This window comes from Microtus pennsylvanicus, chromosome 3 (genome assembly GCF_037038515.1).
Source record: "Microtus pennsylvanicus isolate mMicPen1 chromosome 3, mMicPen1.hap1, whole genome shotgun sequence".
NCBI classification, from domain to species: domain Eukaryota; kingdom Metazoa; phylum Chordata; class Mammalia; order Rodentia; family Cricetidae; genus Microtus; species Microtus pennsylvanicus.
In genome coordinates, this window is record NC_134581.1 from 12,051,466 (window position 1) to 12,063,740 (window position 12,275).

General features: G+C 42.4%; 1 protein-coding gene across 35 annotated transcripts in view; it reads left to right on the top strand.

Annotated features, from left to right (window-relative positions):
• Arpp21 (cAMP regulated phosphoprotein 21) overlaps positions 1–12,275 on the top strand; it is a 161,502-nt gene that overhangs the window by 56,659 nt on the left and 92,568 nt on the right. For all 35 annotated transcript variants that reach the window (XR_012909943.1, XR_012909942.1, XR_012909944.1 and 32 more), the window contains one exon: positions 143–283. Coding sequence is in view for 31 of the 35 variants with exons in the window: in XM_075964338.1 (XP_075820453.1) it covers positions 143–283 (141 nt within the window). In the remaining 4 variants the exon portion in view is untranslated. The remainder of the gene's footprint in view (positions 1–142; positions 284–12,275) is intronic.

A 12,275-nucleotide genomic window follows, 5' to 3' on the forward strand; every position in this document is an offset into this window, starting at 1 on the left:
AGAGAGGGCGTCCGGTGATGCCGGAATGAAAGGCAGCAAGAGTTTCTGGATAAGGGAGACAGCGATGTGGAAGTGCCTGTAAAACATGCTACAGACACGAAACGGAGATGCCGGTTTCATTCCTCCTGTAATCCCGTTCCAGTAACCACTATAAAAAGTTCCCCCAGATGTCGTCGTATCAGAGGATGCTGGTCCATCGGGTGGCAGCCTACTTTGGACTGGATCACAACGTGGATCAAACTGGAAAATCTGTCATCATCAACAAGACGAGCAGCACCAGAATGTAAGTCCCATATTGGAAGTTTGTTTGGTATTTTCTTTTTCCATCAGGGATTGGCTTATAAGAGCACAGTATGCATTTCAAAGTATATGACATTTAATATGTGCAGCGCTGGTTATCTTTCTGCCCTTGCCGCGGCGGGGTGGCATAGATCAGTAGAAGACTGCATGAGAACCAGGGAAGTGTGTAAGTCAAGGTAGTGAAGTGAACTCATTTCTGGTTTTGATTTTCTTCTTTCTGTTAGCATCCCATGACGGTACACACAAAATGGTAGGGAATTTTACTTCAAAAATATCATTCAGACAAAAACAACAGGCATTGGGCTGGGAATATACCTCAGTGGTAGAGAATTTGAATTGTCACACAAAAAGTTTATTAGATTCCCAGTACTGCAAATGTATAAAACCTAAGTAAGTAAGTAGATAAATAAATGCTTGCAACAAAGCCAGGCTTGGTGGCATCAGCCTGTGATCCCAGCACCCTGAAGAGGGAGTCAGGAAGGTCATGAGTTTGAGGAGAGCCCTATCTAGGTGTCATTCGCTCAAACAGAAATGGAGGGTGAGGGAAGGGAGAGAGAAGAGAGAGGAGAGGGAGGGCTGGGTAAAGCATAGGGTTTATAAAACTATGGCACACAGAGACAGAGGGACACTTGCCCTTTTCTTTCCTCTTTTTCTGATGTGGAGACACACTCTGTTTGGCGAAAGCTCTGAATAGGAGATGAAACCTTGCTTCTAAACCCTGTCCTGCTCACGGGGGAACCCAGTCTCCTGCATTTGCTCCTTGTCACCTCCGTTTCTCCCCCTACTCAAGGTTTGAGTTTGATAGATACCTAAGTGTTAGCCCCAAGTCCTTGGTTTTCCTCCAGACAATCACTGCCTTTCATCTCTGCATCGTTCTCCTGTCCCACTGAGTCATTGAGAACACAGCAATAGGAGATACCATTTGCCTTGACCCTTGCAACTGACTCCTTTGCACCCATGTAGGTTTTGAATAGAGCTTAAGCTACTTCTTTAACGAAAGGTGTGTCATCCTCAGAAAACAAAATGGTAAACCATCTTTTTTAAAAATAACTTTCTTCCTTAGAGATATTTGGTGACCTGTGAGTCACATGGCCTTTGTGTCTGGATGTGAGGGCAGGACACTTTTGTGTTGAACCGTGCTCTCTCTCACGGTTGGTTAAACCATTCTTTATTTTCTGTTCACCATGGGGTAGGGCAAGCAGGGTGGCCTCAAGCCTCCTTATCTCTTCCAAGCTCTGCCTGATCTCAGCAGAGGCAGAGAGACAGTTGGGAGGAGAAGCCCAGAGTAAGGAGCTGAGACCAAGTGTGGTGATTATCTCGGGGACACTGAGTGCTTAGCTGTTTTACCCTGAGTTTCAAATTGCTTATACATCCGTAGAACAGTTTGAAGTGGATAATGTTTAAGGGCCCTTGAAGCTTCAGAAATATTGGGTGCTGCACTTGCTTTCTACTGCGCTGGCAAAACACATCTCAAACTTTAGCAGCTTGGCCCTGCATCTGATTGTTGACGCTGGGGCCTCCTGTTTTGACTGTCATGGGAAGCAAAGGCCACTTTTCTTTAAGCCACCACATCTCTGCTCTCCATCACAGCTGATTTGGGTGTATTGATTATGTTTCTTCACTCTCCATTCTAGCTTTTCTTGTGGCTTGTGGGTATCATAACACAGGAACAGACTCACTGAGAACAAGACAGAAATGCTTAACTTCCTCTTTTAATCAGTCCGTTGGATTTGACTCTGAGGCCATGGGAAATGTGGATTGGTACATAGATGGAGCAGATTAAGCCTGATAGATTTGCAACTTGTAGATGATGGTTGCAGTGGTTTTACAGTTTCGTGGTCTTGGATATCAGTTCATGTTTATATACCGGTTGCTGGGGATATTGAGCTTATGTGACTATTCCTGATAGATATTTAGCAAAGTTGCCTTTTTTCTTTTTATCGTGGTAGCTCCACATGACTGTCTACTTTTAAATTTACATACAATTGAAAATTTAAAATTCAGCTTCTTTATCAGGTTAGTCACATTTCAACTCCTTGCAGGTGCAGAGCACGTCTAAAATGTCTCTAGGACTCCAGAAACTTTTGAATTCTTTTGCATCCTTTTATTTCCATAATCCTCTAAGGTCTTCCTTCTCCGACTACTGGAAATCTGACCACTAAACCCTTTCTCTTCTAGAGAACCACTAGTCTTGGTCACCTTTAGGAAGTCTTACTCTGTGGTGTGTGTGTGTGTATGTGTGTGTGCTTGCATGAGCATCTGTCTATGTGTACCACATGAGTGCAGTTGCCATGGAGTCCAGAAACGGCACCAGATCTCTGTAGATCTAGAGTTACAGACAGTTGTGAGCTGCCCAATATGGGTTCTGGGAACTGAACCTGGCTCCACTGCAAAAGTAACAAGCCCTGTTAACCACTAAGCCCCCAGCTTTGTTTTTTCCTGGGACATTGTTAAATAAACTGCACATGTTCCTAACCTTCAGGAGAGTGCACAGTGAGCATGGATAGAGAGCACCTCCTAAAGGTTTAGTGACTACTTTTGATCGCACCAAAATATCCTGTCTGATCACCCATCTTCCTTCCCACTGTCACTCATTCTTCCATGAGTCAAGTCACACCTAATTCCACTATAAACTGTGGAGTTTCTAGGCATGAGCTGGAGCATTAAACTCTCTGGCTCCATTCCAACCGCCATGTTTCTAATCCTCAGTCATTTAAGTGGCTCTTAAGGGGAAGGGTGCTAGAGGCTGAGCTTGAGGGGAAACTGCTACCTCTTCGGAGAAGGAACAAAAAGGGAAGAGGATGAAACAAAGGCTCTTCCAAATAGTAGCACACTGCAATTTTCAAGACATGCATCATGTTAGCGGTGCTAGCAAAGACTGCTCTTTTATGAGACTGTGTGTGTGCTTTAGCTGCCTACTGGATTTGAAGGTAGAAATGGATCATCCTCTTCATAGCACTGAGCGGAAGATCTAGGTACCTTGACGGTTTCGATCACTATTTATTTGGGGTTTGGGGGAACATTGGAAGAGTTGCCTCACCAGAGCAACTGATAGCCAATCAGAGTCAGGCTAATTTGACAGATATATTGTTGTTGGATTGAAATATGTTAATTTGTAAAAGGGAGAGGAGAGAGCTGGGATGGCTCCCTGTAAGAGCTGTGTTCAAGGAGTACTTTCCCAGTGTGTGCAGGTTTCTGTTGCTCCCATGCAAATCCCTGATAATATGCATTTTAATTGTTATTGTGGCTTAGGAGAACAGGTCCAGAATGCCAACTGTTTAGCTGGAGGATGGAAATGAACTAAAAGTTAAGGGAGAGAAACACTTTTCTTTCTTCTTTTCTTCATTCCTTCCTTTCTTTCTTTTTCTCCTTTCTTCCTTTCTTTCTTCTTCTTTTTTTTAAGACAGGGTTTCTTTGTGTAGCCCTGGCTGTCCTAGAACTAGCTCTGTATGCCAGGCTGACCTTGAACTCACAAAGATCTGCTAACCCCACCCCCAAGTGCTGAGATTAAAGGCACACACCACCACCCACCCAGAGAAAAGCATTCTTGTTGGTTTGTTGCTTAGTTTTCTTCACTGACTCCTTATGGTTCTGTAAGGTGCTCCTGTAACAGAGATTGCCACCATGGTCTCAGCTGCAGCAGAGTGTCAGCAGCTTCCTTCTGCCTTGGCTCTCTGGACAAGGAGTGGTTTAAGATGTTCCAAACAGTGACTTGAGACAGCTTGAATTCTTCACAGAAAGAAAACAGTTCTAGGTGAGATTGAGAGTACTTAGGTCATAAGGTACAATCCCTAAGTACCACATGTGAAGATGAATGGCATCTGTCCGCCACCCTCTGTCATATCCTCAGTGATGGCCCATTAACTCCCCCATGATGCAAAGACTTGGTCTCAGGATAGACTCCCAAGTGAACTTAGAACTCCTACTTAGAACCTTGGCACTTACTGTACATTCACTGTACCCTACACTTTAATTTATGGCTTATGTTTATTATCACATCTACTCCTCCAAGGAGCGTTCAGTTTGGGGTCTATGGAGAAAGAACAATTAGCAGGACTCAGATCTAAACAGTGTGTACAATGTGATGATTATTTCAAGCCAAACCATCTCAACTATTGAGCCAAGCACTCAAGATATGTTCCCGGATTAGATGGGGGATTTCCAACCTTTTCATTCCCTTGTTATCTGATAAGAAATAGGAACGAGAACTGCTTTTTTAAATATATTTTTGAAGACTTCCTTGCTCTTATAAGTGAAGATCAGAATTTTTCTATAATTTGATGTTCCCTGCTATATTGTTCTGGTTTGCCACTACTAACAATGTGTGGCTCATTGAAGGAGAACAACCATGGGTCATGTTTATCAATAATGTTAGTAAAGAAGATGAATTTATTTACTGTTTTCTTACAATCCCCCCCCCCCATAGTCCTAGATTCTCATCAGATGCATAGGAGCTTCGGCTCCATGGGAAACAAGAAAACAAGATGGAGAGAATTGGAGTCAAGTTGCTAGAAGTTTTGTATTAATACTTTCAATACATTTGAGATGCCCAGGGAACATATGGCTTTGCAGTAAAGAAACTGTGTTCTCAATGCCCTGGAGCAGTGGACAAAACTAAGGGGAATCAGCAGTCGAGTAAATGCAGGGAAGAGAGACTCCATCTATTGGATCTAAACAAGTTTATGCTAATCCTCTTCATTTATTGTGCAGTGACAAAGAGCTGAGCTTTCTGCAGAGATGGTAACATCTAGTCCTTATAGCCATCTATGAAAAGACTATGTTAAAGGTCACACTAGTGCCTGGAGGGGAGAGGAAGTCCGCTATGAGGGAGAGAGGGAGTCACCCAAGGTTTCGCTTTAACCACTGCCAACAGGAGTCCAACTCTGACCTCCAGGCTGAGGACTTTGTAATGATTCTTTCCTTCACAGAACATCCCTGGGAGACCCGCCAGAATGGTACATAAAGGGGGACCTAGAAGATGGGGAGTCCTTCAGGCTTGAGAAAAGGAGTGTGGGTAGGGAAGTTGAGGCTTTAGGAAAGTCAGTCTGGTGTTAACAAGTAGGATGAGTTCAAGAGAGGGACAGTGACAGGGATAGAAAGGCTTGGCCAAATGTTCCCATCACCGGGTTGGAGGGCTAGAGGTAGGATACCTAGGGAAAGTGTGGCGTTACCATGGAGTTCTGGTAGGAGATAGTCCAAGATGGCAGTGCCATTAGAGTTAATCTAGGCACATTGAAGAATATATAAAATAATCTTGGCCTGTAGTGTTGCAGGTTTTCTAGGTCTCAGAACTAACCAAAGAAAGGACAGGTGAGCATATGTGACCAATTGCCTCTAGGCATTTTTTCCATCAGCTGGGTCTTAATGGCTAGGGAGGCCTACCATTGTAATCGTCTGGCTTTTGCTAAAAAGAATGCAATTTCTGTGTCTGAGATAAGGCCCTATGGTTTTGTAGTTGTTGTTATTCTTTTTTTTTTTTTCACATTCCATTGGTTCTATTCCCTGTCCTATTCCATTGTTGCTGAATTTTGACAGCAACACAGATTATTTCCAGCACTTTGTATCTTCCACTATTGGACTTGTGGGTGACTGTCAGATTTGGCGGTGCCCCGCACTGAAGATCCATGATGCAGATATTAGAGTCTGTGCTGCTCAGCTGCCACCAAAGACTTTATAACGTGCTTGTTCTCTAGAATGTTGCTTTTATTCTTCTCTGATGTTTGAGATGGAGCCTGGAGTCTCCTGTTTGCTAGGTAAGAGCTCTGCTCATGAGTGACGACCCTCATTTCCAGTCTCTTTCCTTCTTCGTAGTGTTATTTTTGTCTTCAGACTAGATCTCACTATGGGGACCAAGCTGGGCTTGAGTGTGTGAGCTCCTGCCTCAGCTTCTAATGTAGCTGTGTTTAGCAGCGTGAGACTCTATTCCATACTAATGTTGCCTTTTGGACATTTAGGAAGAAATTAAAACTCTGAAAGTGATTTTTGTTAAGTTTTTCTATCTTACAAATAATGTGCCTGTTATATTAGAAGCTTTGTGCTTTTCTTTGTCTCTCGGATCTTCATTTTCTCTCAATTATTTTTCTACATTTAGCACAAATATATTCATTGTTCTTTTTATGGAGGTTCCCCCTCCCCACTTGCTTTATCTCCTACTCCCTTTCTTTATCCCAGAGAAAGAATATAGATCTGGAATTGACCATTTGGAGACTGGAAACCATCTACTTACATTATCCCTTTCCACAAATAGTATGATTATTACCTGTGCATACCTGGATATCTCTGCATACTGCAGATCAACTTTTAACTTGTCTCTGATAATTTTCCAGTTAAAAGGTTGTCATCTCTTCAGCAATTTCTATTTCATTTTACATCCACCCACTCCCCTTGCCTCAAATTCCCTACCCTTAGGAGTGCAGATCAGAGCATGGCAAGAGCAAATGCATAGGACGATCATACTTTCTTTCTCCACAAACCCGGAGACAGAGGCAGTGGTCCAAAGGATACTCCGAGTCATGGGGAGGATTTCCATGAGCTTGCGGCAGCCTGGGGGTACGTAGTGAGCTTCAGACCAGTCTGGTTACAAGATAAGTTTGAGTCTAAGCCCCTGTCTCAAGCACAAAGCAAAGCAATACAAACAAAAAGAGAATTAAGTACTTAGGATTCAACCCCATGATTCTTGGGGTATGTGGTGTGGAGTGACAGCTTCAGAAAACACAGTCAACTAAGACATCCATTCAGGAAATTATGAACAAAGCCTGTTCGACTAGAGAAAGCTTCTCTAGAAGGTGACTTACACGAGATGAAGGGTCTTTGCTAAGAATCCCTGAAGAGAAGGGTCATTAGCGTACTAGCCATGGGATGCTTGGCCTTGCACCTTCTCAGGGCACTGACCCAGGACAGAGAGCTTGGACATAGGTGAAGGACCACACGCTCTGTTGAGTGCCCTGAAGCTCTGAGTCTTAACTTGGGGGTTTTGGGGTGTCCACGATGGGGAGTTTCATGCCCTCCAGGTGACTGTGTTTTCACTGAAGCAAAACAAAACAAGGAGCAAACATGGGCTTCCTCCCACATTCATGAGTTCCTATCCTTGGTTTAGAGCTGTAAGGGGCACTGTGAGCACACTGGCAGCATGTGGAGCCCACGCTTATTTGAGGCCTCTGCAGAGGACCAGGCATCCATCTATTTAAATACATCTCGGAGTGCTTGGTTAGTACCCTGCCATTTCTAAACGTGGTGAATCTGCTGTTAGCTTTTCATAGAGATGGTACTAGCAATCATCTGACTAGAACCCAGAGATCAGATGCCTGAAACTGCATTGCTCTCAGTAGAACCAGGAGACTTGTGAATGGAATGCATTCTACTTCTCGTTCCCTATCTGATCGACAAAGATGCTATTCTGTTTGGCTACCTGTACCTATTGTTTAATGACAGAATTGGAATCATTAACATAGTCATCTCCCTCAATGTAGCATGATTAATAAAAACCCAGAGTCTGATATTGGGGTTCAACCTAAAGGTCAGAAAAGCAAAACAGCCATCCACTGGCCCTTACCTCTACCTCAGTCCGAAAGGGCGATCTTTCCTCCAGAAATCCTCAGAATGAGACTGTGTCTGAGAGCTGTTTCCTTTCATCTTATATTTCTCTCTGAGGCTGAAATAAAAAGTATGCATCACTACCACCTGGTTTCTATGGCAAACTAGTGTTACTGAAATTAAAGGTGTGTGTCATCACTGCCTGGTCTGTAAGGCTGACCAGTGGGACTGTTTTATTCTCTGATCTTCAGGCAAGCTTTATTTATTAAAATACAAATGAAATGCCACTACACCAAAACGTTTGCCCATTCTTCAGGAAGACACCTAGGTCCTTCATAATCTCTTAAGATCAAACTCAGAGCTCTTTGTTGACATTGGTCAAGCTCTGTGCCGCTCTCCCGAAACATTATTTGTCTCCGTAGCACTGTCTTGCTTTTTCCTCTGGGAGTATAAGACTCCATGCGTGAGAGTCAGAAACAGAGTAAGGAGGAAAAAAAGTTTATTGTGTTCCCTTTTCCAGTTATATGGTAGAGTTTACTACTGAATTTTGGAAACAAAGCAAGCATTCACCTTGTATACAGATAAAATCTGTACAATGATTATTCTTACATGACGGAATGATGTGTCTGAGGATATATTTATTAATTTGTTTGAGCTGACTATTTATTCACTTAGCTCTCAGCATTGTAGGATGTCGAGACAGTCCATCTTACAGGATAGGAACCAAAGCCCTAGCCATCTTACATGGTCAGTTCACAGAAGGCCACAGTCAAAGGCCTGGAGCTCCTGCCTCTCATCTCTTAACCTTTCAGAGGTTATAGAAAGAGGAATTACCATTTATAGAATCACTAATGTCGAGTTATGCTGAAAGCAAGAGGGTGACTAAGCAGTGTTCCTTCACTGCTATGAATTGATTCACTTTCAAAAATACTCATTTGCATTTAATTATTCTTAAAACTGTGCAGAGAGACTTGAAGATAGCCCGGTGCTTGCTCTGCAAGCATGAGTACCTGAGTTTGATCCCCAGAATGCATATAAAAAGCAGGGCTTGATGATGAGTGCTTGCAATCCCCAAAGTGGGAAAATAGGAAGCTTGCTGAGGCTCACTGGCCAGCCAGCATGGCCAAACTGGAAAATTTCAGACCTATGAGAAACCCTGTACTAAATAAAACTAAACAAAAAAAGCCCAAGATGGATCATGTGTAGAGGAATTACCATTACCTGAGGTTGGCCTCTGAGCTTCATACACACATGCTCATGCACCACACATACATATGTTCACATACACATACTTGAGCACACAAAAAATGTTAAAGGAGCCAAAATAAAGAATGTTTAACAATAAAGAAAATAGTAAAACTATGAGTTGTCTTAGCTCACTTACTAATAAGCTAAGTAAACATGACTTCATGGCTTTAAAGTATGTTAGGCAAAGAAATACTTCTCAAGTATTCATCGCTGTGGGTACCATGTTTTGAAAAGCGAAGTGCTTAGCCATCTTCTGTTCACTGTGTGGAAAGTCAGATTCATTATGATAGAATGTGTAAATACACAAGCACACCCACAGGGCAGAAATCCAAGATTGTGTGTGTGTGGTTTAATGCATAATACATAATGCAGTCTGGACAACCACAGAAAGGATATTGCCCAATACACACTATCTTTAATATTGGCCTATCTCTATAATAGTTTTTGAGGAAGCAAAGTTGCTCTGACTCTAGTCTCAAAGTCCAGAGATGTTCACTGAAGACAGAGGGAATGGGCTGAATCCTGAGGGCTTGCCTTGCCGCATCCAGATTCACCTACAGTATGGACATTTGTATCATGGGTGATTTTAGGGAGTGCCTGAAGATGAGGGTATCAGTGATGTGGAAGTTACAGTAGGCTGTAGAGCTCAGGAGATTCTTCCAATTGGAATCTACCAAAAGAATGAGCACATACAAAATACCTGAGTGGTGCCCAACGTGGGGCTTTTTTGCCCCCGCCCCTGCACGGCCCGGGGGCGGTGGGCTGCATCCTGCCATCCAGCTAGCTTATGCCCCGAAATAACAACACGCAAATTGTATTCATTTAAACACTGCTTGGCCCATTAGTTCCAGCCTCTTATTGGCTAGTTCTCACATCTTGCTTTAACCCATTTCTAATAATGTGGGTAGCCCCACGAGGTGTGGCTTACCAGGAAAGATCTTAACATGCGTCTGTGTCGGGTGGGAGAATCATGGCGACTGCCTGACTCGGCTTCTTTCTCCCAGCATTCTGTTCTGTCTACTGCACCTACCTAATTTTCTGTCCTATTAAAGGGCTAAGGCAGTTTCTTTATTTAACCAATGAAATCAACACAAAACAGAAGACCCCCCCCACATCACCTTTAATCCCAAGATCTGACTTCTTCCCACCTCAGCCCTTTCCAGATCCCACAGGGAATGCAGAGGAGCACAATTCTAACTTCTCAAGCTCTCGTTTCCCCGCCCTCTCCTTCAAACCAGGAGCAAAAGCTTAGCTTTTCTTTATATGTGCAAGAGCAAGCAAACAAAATGGTGGTTCTTTATCAACCGAATCACAATGGCCATTCTTCATGAGTGGAAACATAATATTTACCTGTAAGTTTTAATGGGCTAATTCACACAAACATTATCAAGTACAAACAATAAGCCCTTCATTCCAAGAAACACCAATCATTTTTTGCAGTTTTCAAAGAGGGAATTATTTCCATAAACATCTGACTGGCCCATTTCAACCCTCATGAATCAAACATTATTAAAATCTTATGACGCAAATTGGATCTCTCATAATATCATCTCCAGCTCTGATGAGAATGTTGGTTAAATATTTTGTGGTGTGCTCTGAACTGAGGGGTGGCTCAGCGGGTAATGACCCTTGCTGCCAGGCCTGACAACCTGAGTTCAATCACTAGGACCCACACAGTGGAGTGAGAAAAGCAACTCCTACAAGTTGCCCTATGACCCTCACCCACATGCACACACACATGTGTGATAAATGAAATATAATAAAACTTACAGTATGATTTATTGACATATCTACCAATTTTGCATAGTCATAAAATATAAACAGTATAATAAGATTTTCTAACTGCTATTTTGAGCCTCACTAGTACCAGGCAAAGCACTTCAGGGTTCACCAGGATTGATTGCATCTATTCAGTCCTCCTATGTATGTTGAAGTACATATTATATTTTTCCAATTCATGCAACAAAGCAAATGAGCAGGACTCCTCCTTCATGGAGACTGTATAAATTTTCAAAGTAAAAAACCCAACAGTCAATAGTGTACAGGACTACAAAGACTCAGCATGTGTTAGGCTTGTCCCGCAGTGTTGTTTATATGGTAAAAACATCTTAATATTAATGATATTCTACAGTAAATATTTATGATCATTTCTTCTACAGTCATCAGTGTATATTCCAAAATGCACTTAGTTTTGTTTTAGGGAATGGAAATTAGAGTCATATATATTAATAGAGTCAGATATATTAACATAGCAGTATTTTTTAAATACATTTGTTAATTATCTGAGAATTTGTTGCTGGCTAGTTTTATATCAACTTGATACTAGCTAAAGTCATCTGAGACAGGGAACTTCAACTGAGCAAATACTTCCCTAAGATCAGCCTGCAGGAATGGCCTCTAGAGCATTTTCTTAATTAGTGATTGATCAGGGAGGTCCCAGTCTGTTTTGGGTGATGTCACTCCTGGTATGGTGGTCCTGGGTTCTATAAGAATGCAGGTTGAGCAAGCCATGAGGAGTAATCCAGTCAGTAAGCAGCACCCCTCCATGGCCTCTGCTTCAGCTCCCGACTCCAAGTTCCTCCTCCCCTGTTTGAGTTTCTGTCCTGACTTCCTTCAAGGATGAGTAGTGATGTGGAAGTGTAAGCCGAATAAACCCTTTCATCCCTGAATTGCTTTTGGTCGTGATGGTTCAGTGCAGCAATAGAAGCCCTAACCAGGACAAATTTCACACAATTTAATTTGATCATATTTACCTCAAGTTCCTCCCCTTTGTTCCTCTCAGATTCTTTTTGTAAGGCAGATGGGCAAGGTGCACCCAGGGTCTAAGTATCTTGTAAGTTTATTACCACTGAGAAAAAGCTTAGAATTAGACAGCTTTCAATAAATTAATATGACATAACTGCCTCATTAATGAATTGTTGGAAGGAAAAGCTTGTAAAAGCTGCATGCAGAAGGGTGTGTTTTTTGTCAGGGCAGAAACGTGTGACAGAGGAAGGACTAGTAGATTAGAGTTATATCACATGTGTGGGTGGACATTACATGATTGGGTCATGGGTTTGCTTTAAAAAAACACCATTGAGGTTTCTAAAATATAAAAAACCTGAAGTTATCTTCCGCAAATCCTGAATCTGAACCAACAGCCTAACCCTAAAATTGACTACTATTTCAAATAGAATCTTTTTAGATTCTGTGGT